Source organism: Symsagittifera roscoffensis, chromosome 1 (genome assembly GCF_963678635.1).
Source record: "Symsagittifera roscoffensis chromosome 1, txSymRosc1.1, whole genome shotgun sequence".
Lineage (NCBI taxonomy): Eukaryota > Metazoa > Xenacoelomorpha > Acoela > Convolutidae > Symsagittifera > Symsagittifera roscoffensis.
Genome location: NC_087062.1, coordinates 396407 through 418202, shown reverse-complemented (window position 1 = coordinate 418202; position 21796 = coordinate 396407). Strand labels below are relative to the sequence as shown.

At 40.5% G+C, this 21796-nt stretch overlaps 1 protein-coding gene across 1 annotated transcript in view; it reads right to left on the bottom strand.

Annotated features, from left to right (window-relative positions):
* LOC134856895 (uncharacterized) overlaps positions 1-21796 on the bottom strand; it is a 29340-nt gene that overhangs the window by 6031 nt on the left and 1513 nt on the right. The window contains exons 2-4 of the mRNA XM_063873190.1: positions 20672-21239; positions 19870-20115; positions 14561-14897 (exon numbers count right to left, since the gene is read on the bottom strand). Of these exons, the coding sequence (XP_063729260.1) occupies positions 14561-14897; positions 19870-20115; positions 20672-21239 (1151 nt within the window). The remainder of the gene's footprint in view (positions 1-14560; positions 14898-19869; positions 20116-20671; positions 21240-21796) is intronic.

Sequence of the window (21796 nt, the reverse complement as noted above, 5' to 3'; positions counted from 1 at the left end):
GGTTCACCGGTGAGGATAGTGACTAGTTAAAACTAAGAAAATGCAATATGAAACGGCTAATAAATCTTAAACTAGTAATATATCTAGTGTGTTCACCGGTGAGGATAGTGACTAACTAAAACTAAGCAAATGCAACATGAAAAGGCAAATAAATCTTAAACTAGTAATACATCTTGTGGGTTCACCGGTGAGGATAGTGACTAGTTAAAACTAAGAAAATGCAATATGAAACGGCTAATAAATCTTAAACTAGTAATATATCTAGTGTGTTCACCGGTGAGGATAGTGACTAACTAAAACTAAAAAAATGCAACATGAAAAGGCAAATAAATCTTAAACTAGTAATACATCTTGTGGGTTCACCGGTGAGGATAGTGACTAGTTAAAACTAAGCAAATGCAACATGAAAAGGCAAATAAATCTTAAACTAGTAATATATCTAGTGGGTTCACCGGTGAGGATAGTGACTAGTTAAAACTAAGAAAATGCAATATGAAACGGCTAATAAATCTTAAACTAGTAATATATCTAGTGTGTTCACCGGTGAGGATAGTGACTAACTAAAACTAAAAAAATGCAACATGAAAAGGCAAATAAATCTTAAACTAGTAATACATCTTGTGGGTTCACCGGTGAGGATAGTGACTAGTTAAAACTAAGCAAATGCAACATGAAAAGGCAAATAAATCTTAAACTAGTAATACATCTTGTGGGTTCACCGGTGAGGATAGTGACTAGTTAAAACTAAGCAAATGCAACATGAAAAGGCAAATAAATCTTAAACTAGTAATACATCTAGTGGGTTCACCGGTGAGGATAGTGACTAGTTAAAACTAAGAAAATGCAATATGAAACGGCTAATAAATCTTAAACTAGTAATATATCTAGTGTGTTCACCGGTGAGGATAGTGACTAACTAAAACTAAAAAAATGCAACATGAAAAGGCAAATAAATTTTAAACTAGTAATACATCTAGTGTGTTCACCGGTGAGGATAGTGACTAGTTAAAACTAAGAAAATGCAACATGAAAAGGCAAATAAATCTTAAACTAGTAATACATCTTGTGGGTTCACCGGTGAGGATAGTGACTAGTTAAAACTAAGCAAATGCAACATGAAAAGGCAAATAAATCTTAAACTAGTAATACATCTAGTGGGTTCACCGGTGAGGATAGTGAACAGTTAAAACTAACAAAATGCAATATGAAACAGCTAATAAATCTTAAACTAGTAATACATCTTGTGGGTTCACCGGTGAGTATAGTGACTAGTTAAAACTAAGCAAATGCAACATGAAAAGGCAAATAAATCTTAAACTAGTAATACATCTAGTGGGTTCACCGGTGAGGATAGTGATTAGTTAAAACTAAGAAAATGCAACATGAAAAGGCAAATAAATCTTAAACTAGTAATACATCTTGTGGGTTCACCGGTGAGGATAGTGACTAGTTAAAACTAAGAAAATGCAACATGAAAAGGCAAATAAATCTTAAACTAGTAATACATCTTGTGGGTTCACCGGTGAGGATAGTGACTAGTTAAAACTAAGCAAATGCAACATGAAAAGGCAAATAAATCTTAAACTAGTAATATATCTAGTGGGTTCACCGGTGAGGATAGTGACTAGTTAAAACTAAGAAAATGCAATATGAAACGGCTAATAAATCTTAAACTAGTAATATATCTAGTGTGTTCACCGGTGAGGATAGTGACTAACTAAAACTAAAAAAAATGCAACATGAAAAGGCAAATAAATCTTAAACTAGTAATACATCTTGTGGGTTCACCGGTGAGGATAGTGACTAGTTAAAACTAAGCAAATGCAACATGAAAAGGCAAATAAATCTTAAACTAGTAATACATCTTGTGGGTTCACCGGTGAGGATAGTGACTAGTTAAAACTAAGCAAATGCAACATGAAAAGGCAAATAAATCTTAAACTAGTAATACATCTAGTGGGTTCACCGGTGAGGATAGTGACTAGTTAAAACTAAGAAAATGCAATATGAAACGGCTAATAAATCTTAAACTAGTAATATATCTAGTGTGTTCACCGGTGAGGATAGTGACTAACTAAAACTAAAAAAATGCAACATGAAAAGGCAAATAAATTTTAAACTAGTAATACATCTAGTGTGTTCACCGGTGAGGATAGTGACTAGTTAAAACTAAGAAAATGCAACATGAAAAGGCAAATAAATCTTAAACTAGTAATACATCTTGTGGGTTCACCGGTGAGGATAGTGACTAGTTAAAACTAAGCAAATGCAACATGAAAAGGCAAATAAATCTTAAACTAGTAATACATCTAGTGGGTTCACCGGTGAGGATAGTGAACAGTTAAAACTAACAAAATGCAATATGAAACAGCTAATAAATCTTAAACTAGTAATACATCTTGTGGGTTCACCGGTGAGTATAGTGACTAGTTAAAACTAAGCAAATGCAACATGAAAAGGCAAATAAATCTTAAACTAGTAATACATCTAGTGGGTTCACCGGTGAGGATAGTGACTAGTTAAAACTAAGAAAATGCAACATGAAAAGGCAAATAAATCTTAAACTAGTAATACATCTTGTGGGTTCACCGGTGAGGATAGTGACTAGTTAAAACTAAGAAAATGCAACATGAAAAGGCAAATAAATCTTAAACTAGTAATACATCTAGTGGGTTCACCGGTGAGGATAGTGACTAGTTAAAACTAAAAAAATGCAATATGAAACAGCTAATAAATCTTAAACTAGTAATACATCTTGTGGGTTCACCGGTGAGGATAGTGACTAGTTAAAACTAAGCAAATGCAACATGAAAAGGCAAATAAATCTTAAACTAGTAATACATCTAGTGGGTTCACCGGTGAGGATAGTGACTAGTTAAAACTAAGAAAATGCAACATGAAAAGGCAAATAAATTTTAAACTAGTAATACAGCTAGTGTGTTCACCGGTGAGGATAGTGACTTGTTAAAACTAAGAAAAAGCAACATGAAAAGGCAAATAAATCTTAAACTAGTAATACATCTTGTGGGTTCACCGGTGAGGATAGTGACTAGTTAAAACTAAGAAAATGCAACATGAAAAGGCAAATAAATCTTAAACTAGTAATACATCTAGTGGGTTCACCGGTGAGGATAGTGACTAGTTAAAACTAAGAAAATGCAACATGAAAAGGCAAATAAATTTTAAACTAGTAATACATCTAGTGTGTTCACCGGTGAGGATAGTGACTAGTTAAAACTAAGAAAATGCAACATGAAAAGGCAAATAAATCTTAAACTAGTAATACATCTTGTGGGTTCACCGGTGAGGATAGTGACTAGTTAAAACTAAGAAAATGCAACATGAAAAGGCAAATAAATCTTAAACTAGTAATACATCTAGTGGGTTCACCGGTGAGGATAGTGACTAGTTAAAACTAAAAAAATGCGATATGAAACAGCTAATAAATCTTAAACTAGTAATACATCTTGTGGGTTCACCGGTGAGGATAGTGACTAGTTAAAACTAAGCAAATGCAACATGAAAAGGCAAATAAATCTTAAACTAGTAATACATCTAGTGGGTTCACCGGTGAGGATAGTGACTAGTTAAAACTAAGAAAATGCAACATGAAAAGGCAAATAAATTTTAAACTAGTAATACATCTAGTGTGTTCACCGGTGAGGATAGTGACTAGTTAAAACTAAGAAAATGCAACATGAAAAGGCAAATAAATCTAAACTAGTAATACATCTTGTGGGTTCACCGGTGAGGATAGTGACTAGTTAAAACTAAGAAAATGCAACATGAAAAGGCAAATAAATCTTAAACTAGTAATACATCTAGTGGGTTCACCGGTGAGGATAGTGACTAGTTAAAACTAAGAAAATGCAACATGAAAAGGCAAATAAATATTAAACTAATAAAACATCTAGTGTGTTCACCGGTGAGGATAGTGACTAGTTAAAACTAAGAAAATGCAACATGAAAAGGCAAATAAATCTTAAACTAGTAATACATCTTGTGGGTTCACCGGTGAGGATAGTGACTAGTTAAAACTAAGAAAATGCAACATGAAAAGGCAAATAAATCTTAAACTAGTAATACATCTAGTGGGTTCACCGGTGAGGATAGTGACTAGTTAAAACTAAGAAAAAGCAACATGAAAAGGCAAATAAATTTTAAACTAGTAATACATCTAGTGTGTTCACCGGTGAGGATAGTGACTAGTTAAAACTAAGAAAATGCAACATGAAAAGGCAAATAAATCTTAAACTAGTAATACATCTTGTGGGTTCACCGGTGAGGATAGTGACTAGTTAAAACTAAGAAAATGCAACATGAAAAGGCAAATAAATCTTAAACTAGTAATACATCTAGTGGGTTCACCGGTGAGGATAGTGACTAGTTAAAACTAAAAAAATGCAATATGAAACATCTAATAAATCTTAAACTAGTAATACATCTTGTGGGTTCACCGGTGAGGATAGTGACTAGTTAAAACTAAGCAAATGCAACATGAAAAGGCAAATAAATCTTAAACTAGTAATACATCTAGTGGGTTCACCGGTGAGGATAGTGACTAGTTAAAACTAAGAAAATGCAACATGAAAAGGCAAATAAATTTTAAACTAGTAATACATCTAGTGTGTTCACCGGTGAGGATAGTGACTAGTTAAAACTAAAAAAATGCAATATGAAACAGCTAATAAATCTTAAACTAGTAATACATCTTGTGGGTTCACCGGTGAGGATAGTGACTAGTTAAAACTAAGAAAATGCAACATGAAAAGGCAAATAAATCTTAAACTAGTAATACATCTAGTGGGTTCACCGGTGAGGATAGTGACTAGTTAAAACTAAAAAAATGCAATATGAAACAGCTAATAAATCTTAAACTAGTAATACATCTTGTGGGTTCACCGGTGAGGATAGTGACTAGTTAAAACTAAGCAAATGCAACATGAAAAGGCAAATAAATCTTAAACTAGTAATACATCTAGTGGGTTCACCGGTGAGGATAGTGACTAGTTAAAACTAAGAAAATGCAACATGAAAAGGCAAAAAAATTTTAAACTAGTAAAACATCTAGTGTGTTCACCGGTGAGGATAGTGACTAGTTAAAACTAAGAAAATGCAACATGAAAAGGCAAATAAATCTTAAACTAGTAATACATCTTGTGGGTTCACCGGTGAGGATAGTGACTAGTTAAAACTAAGAAAATGCAACATGAAAAGGCAAATAAATCTTAAACTAGTAATACATCTAGTGGGTTCACCGGTGAGGATAGTGACTAGTTAAAACTAAGAAAAAGCAACATGAAAAGGCAAATAAATCTTAAACTAGTAATACATCTTGTGGGTTCACCGGTGAGGATAGTGACTAGTTAAAACTAAGAAAATGCAACATGAAAAGGCAAATAAATCTTAAACTAGTAATACATCTAGTGGGTTCACCGGTGAGGATAGTGACTAGTTAAAACTAAAAAAATGCGATATGAAACAGCTAATAAATCTTAAACTAGTAATACATCTTGTGGGTTCACCGGTGAGGATAGTGACTAGTTAAAACTAAGCAAATGCAACATGAAAAGGCAAATAAATCTTAAACTAGTAATACATCTAGTGGGTTCACCGGTGAGGATAGTGACTAGTTAAAACTAAGAAAATGCAACATGAAAAGGCAAATAAATCTTAAACTAGTAATACATCTAGTGGGTTCACCGGTGAGGATAGTGACTAGTTAAAACTAAAAAAATGCAATATGAAACAGCTAATAAATCTTAAACTAGTAATACATCTTGTGGGTTCACCGGTGAGGATAGTGACTAGTTAAAACTAAGCAAATGCAACATGAAAAGGCAAATAAATCTTAAACTAGTAATACATCTAGTGGGTTCACCGGTGAGGATAGTGACTAGTTAAAACTAAGAAAATGCAACATGAAAAGGCAAATAAATTTTAAACTAGTAAAACATCTAGTGTGTTCACCGGTGAGGATAGTGACTAGTTAAAACTAAGAAAATGCAACATGAAAAGGCAAATAAATCTTAAACTAGTAATACATCTTGTGGGTTCACCGGTGAGGATAGTGACTAGTTAAAACTAAGAAAATGCAACATGAAAAGGCAAATAAATCTTAAACTAGTAATACATCTAGTGGGTTCACCGGTGAGGATAGTGACTAGTTAAAACTAAGAAAAAGCAACATGAAAAGGCAAATAAATTTTAAACTAGTAATACATCTAGTGTGTTCACCGGTGAGGATAGTGACTAGTTGAAACTAAGAAAATGCAACATGAAAAGGCAAATAAATCTTAAACTAGTAATACATCTTGTGGGTTCACCGGTGAGGATAGTGACTAGTTAAAACTAAGAAAATGCAACATGAAAAGGCAAATAGATCTTAAAATCTTAAACTAGTAATACATCTAGTGGGTTCACCGGTGAGGATAGTGACTAGTTAAAACTAAGAAAAAGCAACATGAAAAGGCAAATAAATTTTAAACTAGTAATACATCTAGTGTGTTCACCGGTGAGGATAGTGACTAGTTGAAACTAAGAAAATGCAACATGAAAAGGCAAATAAATCTTAAACTAGTAATACATCTTGTGGGTTCACCGGTGAGGATAGTGACTAGTTAAAACTAAGAAAATGCAACATGAAAAGGCAAATAAATCTTAAACTAGTAATACATCTAGTGGGTTCACCGGTGAGGATAGTGACTAGTTAAAACTAAAAAAATTCAATATGAAACAGCTAATAAATCTTAAACTAGTAATACATCTTGTGGGTTCACCGGTGAGGATAGTGACTAGTTAAAACTAAGCAAATGCAACATGAAAAGGCAAATAAATCTTAAACTAGTAATACATCTAGTGGGTTCACCGGTGAGGATAGTGACTAGTTAAAACTAAGAAAATGCAACATGAAAAGGCAAATAAATTTTAAACTAGTAATACATCTAGTGTGTTCACCGGTGAGGATAGTGACTAGTTAAATTTAAGAAAATGCAACATGAAAAGGCAAATAAATCTTAAACTAGTAATACATCTTGTGGGTTCACCGGTGAGGATAGTGACTAGTTAAAACTAAGAAAATGCAACCTGAAAAGGCAAATAAATCTTAAACTAGTAATACATCTAGTGGGTTCACCGGTGAGGATAGTGAATAGTTAAAACTAAGAAAATGCAATATGAAACAGCTAATAAATCTTAAACTAGTACTACATCTAGTAATACATAAGCTGAGGTTTCTAACTTCTCTGAGTGCATTCTAAGGCCTGCTGGCTACCTCGTCGAAGGGACCAGCGCGTGGACTCAAGGAAAGGAAGTGAGGAATAAGCTGAGGTTTCTAAATTCTCTGAGTGCATTCTAAGGCCTGCTGGCTACCTCGTCGAAGGGACCAGCGCGTGGACTCAAGGAAAGGAAGTGAGGAATAAGCTGAGGTTTCTAACTTCTCTGAGTGCATTCTAAGGCCTGCTGGCTACCTCGTCGAAGGGACCAGCGCGTGGACTCAAGGAAAGGAAGTGAGGAATAAGCTGAGGTTTCTAACTTCTCTGAGTGCATTCTAAGGCCTGCTGGCTACCTCGTCGAAGGGACCAGCGCGTGGACTCAAGGAAAGGAAGTGAGGAATAAGCTGAGGTTTCTAGCTTCTCTGAGTGCATTCTAAGGCCTGGCTACCTCGTCGAAGGGACCAGCGTGTGCACTCAAGGAAAGGAAGTGAGGAATAAGCTGAGGTTTCTAACTTCTCTGAGTGCATTCTAAGGCCTGCTGGCTACCTCGTCGAAGGGACCAGCGCGTGGACTCAAGGAAAGGAAGTGAGGAATAAGCTGAGGTTTCTAACTTCTCTGAGTGCATTCTAAGGCCTGCTGGCTACCTCGTCGAAGGGACCAGCGCGTGGACTCAAGGAAAGGAAGTGAGGAATAAGCTGAGGTTTCTAAATTCTCTGAGTGCATTCTAAGGCCTGCTGGCTACCTCGTCGAAGGGACCAGCGCGTGGACTCAAGGAAAGGAAGTGAGGAATAAGCTGAGGTTTCTAACTTCTCTGAGTGCATTCTAAGGCCTGCTGGCTACCTCGTCGAAGGGACCAGCGCGTGGACTCAAGGAAAGGAAGTGAGGAATAAGCTGAGGTTTCTAACTTCTCTGAGTGCATTCTAAGGCCTGCTGGCTACCTCGTCGAAGGGACCAGCGCGTGGACTCAAGGAAAGGAAGTGAGGAATAAGCTGAGGTTTCTAACTTCTCTGAGTTCATTCTAAGGCCTGCTGGCTACCTCGTCGAAGGGACCAGCGCGTGGACTCAAGGAAAGGAAGTGAGGAGTAAGCTGAGGTTTCTAACTTCTCTGAGTGCATTCTAAGGCCTGCTGGCTACCTCGTCGAAGGGACCAGCGCGTGGACTCAAGGAAAGGAAGTGAGTAATAAGCTGAGGTTTCTAACTTCTCTGAGTGCATTCTAAGGCCTGCTGGCTACCTCGTCGAAGGGACCAGCGCGTGGACTCAAGGAAAGGAAGTGAGGAATAAGCTGAGGTTTCTAACTTCTCTGAGTGCATTCTAAGGCCTGCTGGCTACCTCGTCGAAGGGACCAGCGCGTGGACTCAAGGAAAGGAAGTGAGGAATAAGCTGAGGTTTCTAACTTCTCTGAGTGCATTCTAAGGCCTGCTGGCTACCTCGTCGAAGGGACCAGCGCGTGGACTCAAGGAAAGGAAGTGAGGAATAAGCTGAGGTTTCTAAATTCTCTGAGTGCATTCTAAGGCCTGCTGGCTACCTCGTCGAAGGGACCAGCGCGTGGACTCAAGGAAAGGAAGTGAGGAATAAGCTGAGGTTTCTAACTTCTCTGAGTGCATTCTAAGGCCTGCTGGCTACCTCGTCGAAGGGACCAGCGCGTGGACTCAAGGAAAGGAAGTGAGGAATAAGCTGAGGTTTCTAACTTCTCTGAGTGCATTCTAAGGCCTGCTGGCTACCTCGTCGAAGGGACCAGCGCGTGGACTCAAGGAAAGGAAGTGAGGAATAAGCTGAGGTTTCTAACTTCTCTGAGTTCATTCTAAGGCCTGCTGGCTACCTCGTCGAAGGGACCAGCGCGTGGACTCAAGGAAAGGAAGTGAGGAATAAGCTGAGGTTTCTAACTTCTCTGAGTTCATTCTAAGGCCTGCTGGCTACCTCGTCGAAGGGACCAGCGCGTGGACTCAAGGAAAGGAAGTGAGGAATAAGCTGAGGTTTCTAAATTCTCTGAGTGCATTCTAAGGCCTGCTGGCTACCTCGTCGAAGGGACCAGCGCGTGGACTCAAGGAAAGGAAGTGAGGAATAAGCTGAGGTTTCTAACTTCTCTGAGTGCATTCTAAGGCCTGCTGGCTACCTCGTCGAAGGGACCAGCGCGTGGACTCAAGGAAAGGAAGTGAGGAATAAGCTGAGGTTTCTAACTTCTCTGAGTGCATTCTAAGGCCTGCTGGCTACCTCGTCGAAGGGACCAGCGCGTGGACTCAAGGAAAGGAAGTGAGGAATAAGCTGAGGTTTCTAACTTCTCTGAGTGCATTCTAAGGCCTGCTGGCTACCTCGTCGAAGGGACCAGCGCGTGGACTCAAGGAAAGGAAGTGAGGAATAAGCTGAGGTTTCTAACTTCTCTGAGTGCATTCTAAGGCCTGCTGGCTACCTCGTCGAAGGGACCAGCGCGTGGACTCAAGGAAAGGAAGTGAGGAATAAGCTGAGGTTTCTAACTTCTCTGAGTGCATTCTAAGGCCTGCTGGCTACCTCGTCGAAGGGACCAGCGCGTGGACTCAAGGAAAGGAAGTGAGGAATAAGCTGAGGTTTCTAACTTCTCTGAGTTCATTCTAAGGCCTGCTGGCTACCTCGTCGAAGGGACCAGCGCGTGGACTCAAGGAAAGGAAGTGAGGAATAAGCTGAGGTTTCTAACTTCTCTGAGTTCATTCTAAGGCCTGCTGGCTACCTCGTCGAAGGGACCAGCGCGTGGACTCAAGGAAAGGAAGTGAGGAATAAGCTGAGGTTTCTAAATTCTCTGAGTGCATTCTAAGGCCTGCTGGCTACCTCGTCGAAGGGACCAGCGCGTGGACTCAAGGAAAGGAAGTGAGGAATAAGCTGAGGTTTCTAACTTCTCTGAGTGCATTCTAAGGCCTGCTGGCTACCTCGTCGAAGGGACCAGCGCGTGGACTCAAGGAAAGGAAGTGAGGAATAAGCTGAGGTTTCTAACTTCTCTGAGTGCATTCTAAGGCCTGCTGGCTACCTCGTCGAAGGGACCAGCGCGTGGACTCAAGGAAAGGAAGTGAGGAATAAGCTGAGGTTTCTAGCTTCTCTGAGTGCATTCTAAGGCCTGGCTACCTCGTCGAAGGGACCAGCGTGTGCACTCAAGGAAAGGAAGTGAGGAATAAGCTGAGGTTTCTAACTTCTCTGAGTGCATTCTAAGGCCTGCTGGCTACCTCGTCGAAGGGACCAGCGCGTGGACTCAAGGAAAGGAAGTGAGGAATAAGCTGAGGTTTCTAACTTCTCTGAGTGCATTCTAAGGCCTGCTGGCTACCTCGTCGAAGGGACCAGCGCGTGGACTCAAGGAAAGGAAGTGAGGAATAAGCTGAGGTTTCTAACTTCTCTGAGTGCATTCTAAGGCCTGCTGGCTACCTCGTCGAAGGGACCAGCGCGTGGACTCAAGGAAAGGAAGTGAGGAATAAGCTGAGGTTTCTAACTTCTCTGAGTGCATTCTAAGGCCTGCTGGCTACCTCGTCGAAGGGACCAGCGCGTGGACTCAAGGAAAGGAAGTGAGGAATAAGCTGAGGTTTCTAACTTCTCTGAGTGCATTCTAAGGCCTGCTGGCTACCTCGTCGAAGGGACCAGCGCGTGGACTCAAGGAAAGGAAGTGAGGAATAAGCTGAGGTTTCTAACTTCTCTGAGTGCATTCTAAGGCCTGCTGGCTACCTCGTCGAAGGGACCAGCGCGTGCACTCAAGGAAAGGAAGTGAGGAATAAGCTGAGGTTTCTAACTTCTCTGAGTGCATTCTAAGGCCTGGCTACCTCGTCGAAGGGACCAGCGCGTGCACTCAAGGAAAGGAAGTGAGGAATAAGCTGAGGTTTCTAACTTCTCTGAGTGCATTCTAAGGCCTGCTGGCTACCTCGTCGAAGGGACCAGCGCGTGGACTCAAGGAAAGGAAGTGAGGAATAAGCTGAGGTTTCTAAATTCTCTGAGTGCATTCTAAGGCCTGCTGGCTACCTCGTCGAAGGGACCAGCGCGTGGACTCAAGGAAAGGAAGTGAGGAATAAGCTGAGGTTTCTAACTTCTCTGAGTGCATTCTAAGGCCTGCTGGCTACCTCGTCGAAGGGACCAGCGCGTGGACTCAAGGAAAGGAAGTGAGGAATAAGCTGAGGTTTCTAACTTCTCTGAGTGCATTCTAAGGCCTGCTGGCTACCTCGTCGAAGGGACCAGCGCGTGGACTCAAGGAAAGGAAGTGAGGAATAAGCTGAGGTTTCTAACTTCTCTGAGTGCATTCTAAGGCCTGCTGGCTACCTCGTCGAAGGGACCAGCGCGTGCACTCAAGGAAAGGAAGTGAGAAATAAGCTGAGGTTTCTAACTTCTCTGAGTGCATTCTAAGGCCTGCTGGCTACCTCGTCGAAGGGACCAGCGCGTGGACTCAAGGAAAGGAAGTGAGGAATAAGCTGAGGTTTCTAACTTCTCTGAGTGCATTCTAAGGCCTGCTGGCTACCTCGTCGAAGGGACCAGCGCGTGGACTCAAGGAAAGGAAGTGAGGAATAAGATGAGGTTTCTAACTTCTCTGAGTGCATTCTAAGGCCTGCTGGCTACCTCGTCGAAGGGACCAGCGCGTGGACTCAAGGAAAGGAAGTGAGGAATAAGCTGAGGTTTCTAACTTCTCTGAGTGCATTCTAAGGCCTGCTGGCTACCTCGTCGAAGGGACCAGCGCGTGGACTCAAGGAAAGGAAGTGAGGAATAAGCTGAGGTTTCTAACTTCTCTGAGTGCATTCTAAGGCCTGGCTACCTCGTCGAAGGGACCAGCGCGTACACTCAAGGAAAGGAAGTGAGGAATAAGCTGAGGTTTCTAACTTCTCTGAGTGCATTCTAAGGCCTGCTGGCTACCTCGTCGAAGGGACCAGCGCGTGGACTCAAGGAAAGGAAGTGAGGAATAAGCTGAGGTTTCTAACTTCTCTGAGTGCATTCTAAGGCCTGCTGGCTACCTCGTCGAAGGGACCAGCGCGTGGACTCAAGGAAAGGAAGTGAGGAATAAGCTGAGGTTTCTAACTTCTCTGAGTGCATTCTAAGGCCTGCTGGCTACCTCGTCGAAGGGACCAGCGCGTGCACTCAAGGAAAGGAAGTGAGGAATAAGCTGAGGTTTCTAACTTCTCTGAGTGCATTCTAAGGCCTGGCTACCTCGTCGAAGGGACCAGCGCGTGCACTCAAGGAAAGGAAGTGAGGAATAAGCTGAGGTTTCTAACTTCTCTGAGTGCATTCTAAGGCCTGCTGGCTACCTCGTCGAAGGGACCAGCGCGTGGACTCAAGGAAAGGAAGTGAGGAATAAGCTGAGGTTTCTAACTTCTCTGAGTGCATTCTAAGGCCTGCTGGCTACCTCGTCGAAGGGACCAGCGCGTGCACTCAAGGAAAGGAAGTGAGGAATAAGCTGAGGTTTCTAACTTCTCTGAGTGCATTCTAAGGCCTGGCTACCTCGTCGAAGGGACCAGCGCGTGCACTCAAGGAAAGGAAGTGAGGAATAAGCTGAGGTTTCTAACTTCTCTGAGTGCATTCTAAGGCCTGCTGGCTACCTCGTCGAAGGGACCAGCGCGTGGACTCAAGGAAAGGAAGTGAGGAAAAATCGGAGAAACTTGGTTTCCCGGCTGAGTTGAGCTGGACCCTGGTTTGTCTTATCTTACTGCTCTTAATCTTACAAATTATATTAGTTTTTTATACCTTTAGGTTAATTTATGAAGCCGAATATTCAGCAGCTTCACCCCAGAGCTACCTGTGTTAAGTTTTTGTTTTGAATGCATATTTATACAAATTTTAATTTTTTGGTGCAACTTAACTGCTCTGATTAATTTTTGTTGATTCATTGTTAGCGTAGCGTTCAACAAGCCTATTTCTGGCTTTCTTACTATCCTTTCTTGGGCTAAATTAGTAATCTGACGTCTGCTCTTTGATTATTTGATGTACACTCAAGATAAGTAAATAAATAGAAATGCGCCCTCGCCTAGCTCACCCTCTTTGCCCTTCTGCATTTTTAGCGCATAAGTGGAGGCGGGGCGGGGGATGGAGGCGGTGACTGTAAGACGTGGGGCGAAATAGAGTGAACATCTACACATGTGATCACTTTTTATGGATTTCATGTAAAGAAAACGATCGATTTTATTGAAATTAAAAATGAACTACAATATGTTATAATGCATTAAAAACCCATTATATGGTCTCTATTTGTCGCAATAATTGATTATTTACACATTTTACAGAGGCGAAGCTGCGCTTCGCAAACACTTGCAAAAACACGCCCAAAAATTAGCTCTATCAAGTGAAATAAGAGAAAGTAGAAATAAGCCTCGAATTAGCAAAAACTCGGCTATGTGTAGGATTCGAATCTGCGACCTAATGCAATCAAGAGATTTTGAGTCTCAGGCACTATACACTCAGCCACGCTTAAATAAAAAGTTTAATAACAGACAATAACTAGTCGAGTATTAAGCAGCTACATTTGCTAATAAATTGCGAATGCGTTTCCCCAAAAGTGCACCAAACACATATAGACTCAATTTTGCAAGTAATAATTTGGAATATAACAAACTGAAGGCATCCACACTAATTTTGCATGTAACAAATTGCAAAGCATAAAAACCATTATGTATAAATTAAGCATTTCAAAAAATTGCGAGATATATTGAGTTAGAAAATTTCAGAAATCGAGTTTTCATTATTGATATGTTGTTTGAAACAAATAACTTTTTCGGTTCAATTGATAAATTAAAAACGCATCAACAGTGTTAACTTATTACTATTCGAATGTCAAAGCACATTCTATCAAAAACCCGTACAAGTGCCCCAACCGTGGCACCAACATTTGCGACTTAAGTTGGAAAAAAAAGGTTCGTACTAACACACTCTGTTTGCTAGTGTAATTAACGAAATTCTTTCTTTTCTTATCGTTTCACCCGAGAAACGTCCGTTCTGTTAACGCGGTAATTATGTGCGGCAAATAACACCTTCAAATCTCTAAAAAAATTAAATTAGACAAAGTAATTGTTTATATTATGCCCCTATATCGACTCAAAGTTTAATGCTTAAGATTTGATATTGACAGTCTGACATCTATAGTTAGGATAGTCTAGGATTGTGCCCTGATACCAGCAGTCCTGTTATACAATACGCTAGGCTAGTTAGGAAATAGGAAATGAAGGAATTAACGGAACGAAAGTAAACAAAGTTACAGGGGCATTTAAAATGAAAATAGCCAGACTTCCTAAAAGCTTGCAGCCAATGGAAAATTAAAATGGAAAACCCTTCAAAATGTTATTTTTGGTGGCTTCCGTTTATGAGAGAGGAAGCTACAATGGATGATAGAAGGGATAATATGTGGTTGGAGTCAAGTGGACACCTGGTGATGGAGTGCAGCATCTTGGAGTTGAAGAGGAGGATACTACTAGAGCTTCTGTAGCCGACGTTTAACACGTATCTGTGGAATCCAGTGGGGTATAGGAGTCCGTAGTGGCCCTGCTTGCACTCCATCTGACCCCCCACCGAAGCACTAATGCAGACCATGTCGAAATGGGGAAATAGGAGAGAGAGTCCTCCTCCCAATTCAAGTGTCTCCTTCAGTGAAGACACCAGGCACTCGTCAATTATCAGGCCCATCTTTCGGCCAAAGTAGTCAGCTTCCTTTTCTAACAATTGCTCCAGAACTGATCTTTGGCAGTCTGCAATCACAATTTTCTCTAAAACAAGTCAAAGTTCAAGTTCAGTTGTCCTACTGAAATTCAAACTTAAATCAAATTAAAATTTTACCACGAAAAAACTTTTAACTATCATTTTTTTTATCATAAACTCTTCGAAAATTGTACCTTTTTTAGGTCAGGCGGATTGGCGTAAATTAATATGATGTATTTATACAGATATACTTCTCATTCGAAGGCCAAGCAGATGGCCTAGACCGATATGAACTAAACGTATCGGTGAGCTTAACCGGTCAGTTGCCTTGAATTCAGTTATCTCTCTTTAGACAGAACTAAGTATTCAGATATAAAGCCAATCCGTTCGGATTCTAGAACAGCGGTATGACATTGCGCAGCTAGCAGGATATAGGAACCCGCTGAGTATTCCACCATTTTGGCAAAATGCATCAGTAGAACCACCACTGGAATGTTCAAAGTGGGCAGCCATGATGGAAATGGCTGGGTTTGCCAAAGACGGAATAGAGGTAAAAATTTTGCTCGGAGCAAAACCTCCAAAATATCGAACCAACCTACAAAGTTGAAATCAATGGAGAAACAGAAGCGCAAAAGCGCGACCGAGATATCTGCAACCAAGAAAAAAAGTCAGTTGGGAAAACACAAAAAAAATCAGAGACAAAGGCGTTTTTTGCAACAACGTACTTTGGGATGAGGCGGATGCCAATTTAAGAAGTTATATATTTCTATGTCTGAGAGCAGAAGGTCAACGACCATTGCACCAGAAAAGACCGAGTCTTGACATTCAATCGGCGACAAGAGACCGCATGCGAATCTTTCAAGGTATCTTCGTCATGACAAGAATTATAGCTTATGAACGATAGAACTTCATATTTCGAAAACAAAATACGAGACGTTGGAACAATTTCATGCGGACCTCGTAGATTTATTAGCATCACAGGCCTACTCTGGGGACAGAGTAGACGAATGGGTTCGTCACGGCCCATATGTCAAACGAAAAGATAGCCGAATAAGTTTTAGCAGGATCTAAGTCCCCACGGGCAGCGTACGAACACGCAATTAGGAGAGAAAAAGGTATAGAGCACAGCAAGGCAATGAAAACAAATCGGTTTGGAACATCAACAACCACAACAAAACTTAAACAGGAAGCGATGGGGTATATTCATTCACGCGGAAGAGGTGGCACCAACGGATATCAAAACAATCAAATGGGCGGGGGAAATCAAAGAGGACGAAACAGTTTCCTCCGTGGAAACTACAACGCGTGAGGTTATCAAAGTCAGCATAATAAACAGAACAGAAGGTGTTACAAAGGCAAACACAAAGGCAAACACTTTGGTCCAAACCACTTACAATCATTCCCAGCAAAAGACAAAATAAGCACGAATCGCGCTAAACGTGGTCACTTCGCAAAAGTCTGCAGATCAACAAATGTTAACTATATGCAAGAGACAAACAGAAGTCAACGGAAATACGAAGAGGAAATCACTGACAACGAAGACAACAACGACCCAGTGACGTACGCAGAATTTACATCATCAAACGGCTGAGAAGAAATCCCACAAGACAGCTTTACTGTTTTGGCGATTTCAGAAGCATTTGAAGTACGAAACTCCATAGACATCCAGGAAGACCGACCGCTCAGTAATATTCAAAAATATCCCATCGGAGGAAGCCGCTCGAAACCTTGCCTGTTACAATAGAAAATACAGTGATCCAAATGTGATCATGGCGGTGGAAACCGGAGGATGGACCATCCAATCTGCACCATTCATCATTGTAGGCGGCCAAAAAGCTAATATCATCGGGTGAAGCATTTTACCAAAAATCGGCATCAGACCAGTACAAGACAAACCAAAACACAACCAGGTCCTGAGTATCCACGAAAAAGAAGCAGCACCAGACAAGGAAAATAAAAACTGGGTTGAAGGGAATTTCCAACAATTATTCGTTCGAATCGGGAAAAAAAACCACGTAAAGCGAACTCAATTCATAAAAGACTTGATACATAACCCAATACAACAAAAAGGAAGACGACTACCAATATATTTACAAGAATGAGTAGAAGCGGAATTAAACAAGCTGATATATCAAAATCACGTCAACAAACAAGATAAGTGTTCAGACAAGCAGTTCATCGGCCCAATTTTCATAACAGTAAAAAAGAACAAAACGGTGAAACTGGCAATAGATTCGAAGAAAATCAATAAATTTATCCACATTAAAAATATCAAATGCCCAACATCGAATTATTACTAGACAAAATTGCACCGATTATCAAGACGGAAGCAAAACAGAAAACACTATTCTTGACAATCGATCTACGTTATGCATACTCCAAATCGCTCTGGATGTGGAAACAAGAAACCAGTGCAAGTTCAGCTTCAATGGGGGCAAAGCGACGAGAATTTATCAGTTCCAAACGGGATTCTATGGCCTCACGGATATGCCGGCGAATTCCAAAAAGCTATAGAGCTCACACTCACAAATTTCGAAAACACATTTGCATACCTTGAAGACATAATAATTGTAACAAAAGTGTCAAAAGATACACACAAAGAATTATTACACAAGGTGTTGTAAAACCTAAACGACGAAAACTTAGCAATTTCACTGGACAAATGCAAGTTCGCCTGCGAACAGGAAAAATGGCTTGGCTACCATTTAAGTAGCGAGGGCACTAAATCACTAACTCGTAAAACCGACGCAATACAAAATACCACTACACCGAAAACATTCAAACAACTAAAAATTTCATGAGTTCGATACATCAACATCACCTCACATGATACTACCGAACCTCGAAAAAAGCTGCATCCGCACTGAAACCATTGCTAAAAAGTTCAGACAAACACAAAACTTTGGATTTGGAGCCAAAGCACACATCAGCATTCCATGACATCCTAAAACTCGCATCTGAAAAAACTGAACACTTTTAACACAAACAAACACTTAAACCAAAACTTAGAGACCCGGGTGATATGTAACGCATCTACTTTTGGGTTAGAAGTTGTCCTCGAACAATTCACCGACGAGGGTTGGGTACTAATTGTATATGCGTCAAGGTTCTTGAATTCCCTAGAAGAAAAATACTCCATAAACGAGTTAGAATTATGAAGGATCGTGTGGGCGATTGAACAATTCAAATACTACTTATATGGCAAAAACTTTACCTTCACAACAGACCACCCGGCTTAATCAGTGCAATGAACGCCAGCGAACGATCAAAGACTAGCCAAAGCAGGCTAGTCTGTAATTGTTCGCTCGTTACGGAGTATACGAGTATTTTTATACTCGTCTACTCCGTAAACGAGTTACAATTATTAAGGATCGAGTGGTAGAATTATTATGGATCGAGTGGGCGATTGAACATTTCAAATACTATTTATATGGCAAAAACTTCACCTTCATCACAGACCACCAGGCTTTAATTAGTGCATTAAGCGCCAGCGAACGATCAAACACTAGCCAAAGCAAGCTCACTAGGTAGATTAATAGATTAATCCCATTTACATTTGATATAAAAACACTTGACAGGAACAAAAGTGGGATTAATAGACTATACGCTCAGAAACCCATTAGGATTAGCACTACACCCCAGCTAGTAAGATGAGGAATTTGTTGAGGCGTCAATTGACTCGTTCATTTCCAATCTTTAGTTGATTGACGTCATACTCAACGAACTAGCCACTCGAAATCGAGCTCCAAATCAACTGAGCAAAAATAAAAGGAACGCAACAGCTCAATTGAAATCTCAAGTGCACTTCAAAATTTCCAAACATATCGAAAACGGTCATCAGATTCAAAACAAAAACTCACTTGACCAACTGCACACTTGAAAATCAGCGAACGAAAATTCTAAAAGAAACAAAATTATATAAATTGCATCAAAACAGTGGAGACCAACCTAGACAAAATGAGACGACGAAACTAAACAAAAGATTACAAAGGGGGATTCGTCCCCGACAGCGCGAGGTCGCGAGGGGGAAAACCTATCCGACCCACGTTGGCACAGAAAAACGATTACAACCACTTATGAGCACTGGACGACACATTCAACGACATCGATCTCGCTACAAAACATTCATGATGCTAGAGAGTTAATCCCGAATAAGGAACAAGGATTCCCAAAAATCGTATTTACAAACTGTCCACCAACAACGTCTCATAAAGATATGCAGCAGGTCTATTAGAAGCAGGAGGCTCATTTGAAGAAGAAGGCCCATTTGAAGCAGTAGGCCCATTTGAAGCAGAAGGCCCATTTGAAGCAGTAGGCCTATTTGAAGCAGAAGGCTCATTTGAAGCAGTAGGCCCAATAGAAGCAGAAGGCCCAATAGAAGCGGAACTCGTCTTACAAGCAGGAGGCCTATTGGAATCAGGAGGCCTATTTGAATCAGGATGCCTATATGAAGCAGAGGGCCTATTAGAAGCAGGAGGCCTATAAGAAGCATGACTCCTATACGAAGCAGAAGGCCCATCAGAAGCAGGACGCCTATAAGATGTAGGACGCTAATGTAAAGAATGTTTTTTGAGTTCGATTTAATAATTAGGAAAAATAAACACATGTAGCCTTTTCACGTGCGAGTTCGATTAACAAAGTTATTCACTGGGAAAAATTTTTGTACCCAGTTACTAAACTTTTGCTAACTGCAAGGGCAATTAACTACTCAAAATGAATGAGGAGAGCAAAATATGGCTTTTTCTTCCACCCTCACCTCATACAAGATTCCATTTTAGCGTGGAACGAGAGGTTTTACAAGGTTAAGTAGGAAGACAAAATATGTTGGTCAAAGCTTAATTAGTCAGCATGCTAGTTTTAGTAGTAATCCGACGATATGAACGAAACAATTACTTGTAAAACCTTGCAGGAAGAAAAGGAAAAGAGCCCGGAATACAAATGCTTGATATTTTAGTACATGGCCAAACATTATACGGCCATGACACTTGTGCGGAGTAATTGTGGTGGTTGACTGTGGTACAATTATAAGAGAAGACTTACGCGAGTGGCCACAATCTGTAACATCAATTCCGAAGTGGTCGCGGAATGATCGTTCCACAAAGGTTCTGCATGCTCTCTTCTCTTTCGGAATGAGGTAGAATATCTTGTCAAACTTCAGCTCCATCATGTATTTTCTGGCTAGTGCCATACAAACGTATGACTTGCCAGTGCCTGGCTCGCCCAAGATAAACTTGAAGGGGTTTGCGCGGTCATTGATCAAGTCCAGCTGCTGATTGCTGAGGCCGCCTAAAAGTCATATTGTTGCAGAAATGCAGCATGCTGCGGAGAAGAGAAGAGTGTGTCCTGTTAGATCTCTCTCCGACCCAAGGGACGTCACATTTGGTAAACAATTTTTGACCAAATCCCATCATGCATCACTTCCGGATATTCAACTGACGCATTTCCATTAATATTTATTTCCATTTGACACGGTGTTGTTCTTTACATATTTAAATCAGAGCTCGAACGGAACGAAACTCAAACAGTATAACCAATGGCCGACTGAAAAGTATGCGCGAAGAGATGCATTCAAAATGATACGCCGCCACTCTCAATCTAACTATATATTTGTTGGCCGGTAACAGATCCTTTCTTTGGCTCTTTTTCTTTTTCAATCGCCTCAAATGAGCATCAATTTTCTTTAACCAATGCTTTTACCAGTCTAACTTTGAAAACTAAATATAATTGTGATACCTTAATATTTCCGCATGCCAATATTTTCAAAATCCGGCGCAAAATTCGCAGGTGGAGAAAAGAAAAAATGATCTTTCACAACTCGGATGCACACCGCAAACATACTTACAGGCATAGTGTTCACGTGCAGCCTGGGAGAATATGAATCGCATGCATTTAAGCAGCATCCCTTCTCGGTCAACATGTGCTTGCATGTCGTAACTGTTCTTCTGTTTCTGCAATTGTGCAGTCCTCAGACACTCTTCCAACGTACACTGAGGCCCCTGCAGTTTACCGTAGAACCACTGGCTGTGTCTGCTATCTCTGCTGATTTCCATCTGGTGCACTTTCGCAGCCAGAAAATCACTCCTTGCTTCTTCATCAACAGCAGCAATGTAGAGGAACGGTATAAGGTACTTTCCGTTTCGGAAGGGCATCTCGGCAATAGCTTCATACCTGATATAGACACCCGGCGAGTTATACCAGATAAAGTTGCGCCACTGGTTCTGGCTGATGCCTTTCACAAATACCACTACCTTCAGGTACTTGTCACGGAAATTCTTAATCAAGTGTCGATGAGTGGACTTGGGTATACTCAAAGACGGCTGTGTCATCAGACAGTGAATGAGTTGCAGTGCAAATGGTACGATCGTGGTGAATATCTGTTTCAGCTTCCGCAACTCCGGCCCTTCTAGACCCTGTAAAAAGGTTAAACGTTTTTTTTTAAACAAATTAGTCATGCATCGAACATCGCTATATTGCAACGAACATCCTGGTCGAGGTTTTATGAAAGATCCCGGGTTAAGGACCATACAATAAAAATGCCTATAATAATTTTATACATGGAGTCCAAGGAAAAAGTAAATTTTTAGTCGTAATTAGTACTTTTTATGGTGCTCAAAAAGTATAAAGAAGTAATTACAGTAGCTTTTCGAATTGGACTTATAAACGCAAAAACCAACTTTTTTACACGTCTTCTGCCAAGCACGCAATTTTTGCTTCAAAATACTGATTTTTTTCTTCGATTTTTTGAGATTTTATATGAGGATGAACAAATTTGGCCGGATTTTCATCCCTAACTTCAGTTTATGGTTCTTCTAAAAAAACTAGTTGACTGAAAGTGATATAATACCCTTCAATGAAAATGGTATGACAAGCCTTTTCCATAAATGCTTGTCATACAATTTCCCATAAAGATAGTGTATCGCTTTTTCAATCAAAAAATTTTCAAAAGCTATCTGAATAAAGTTTCAAA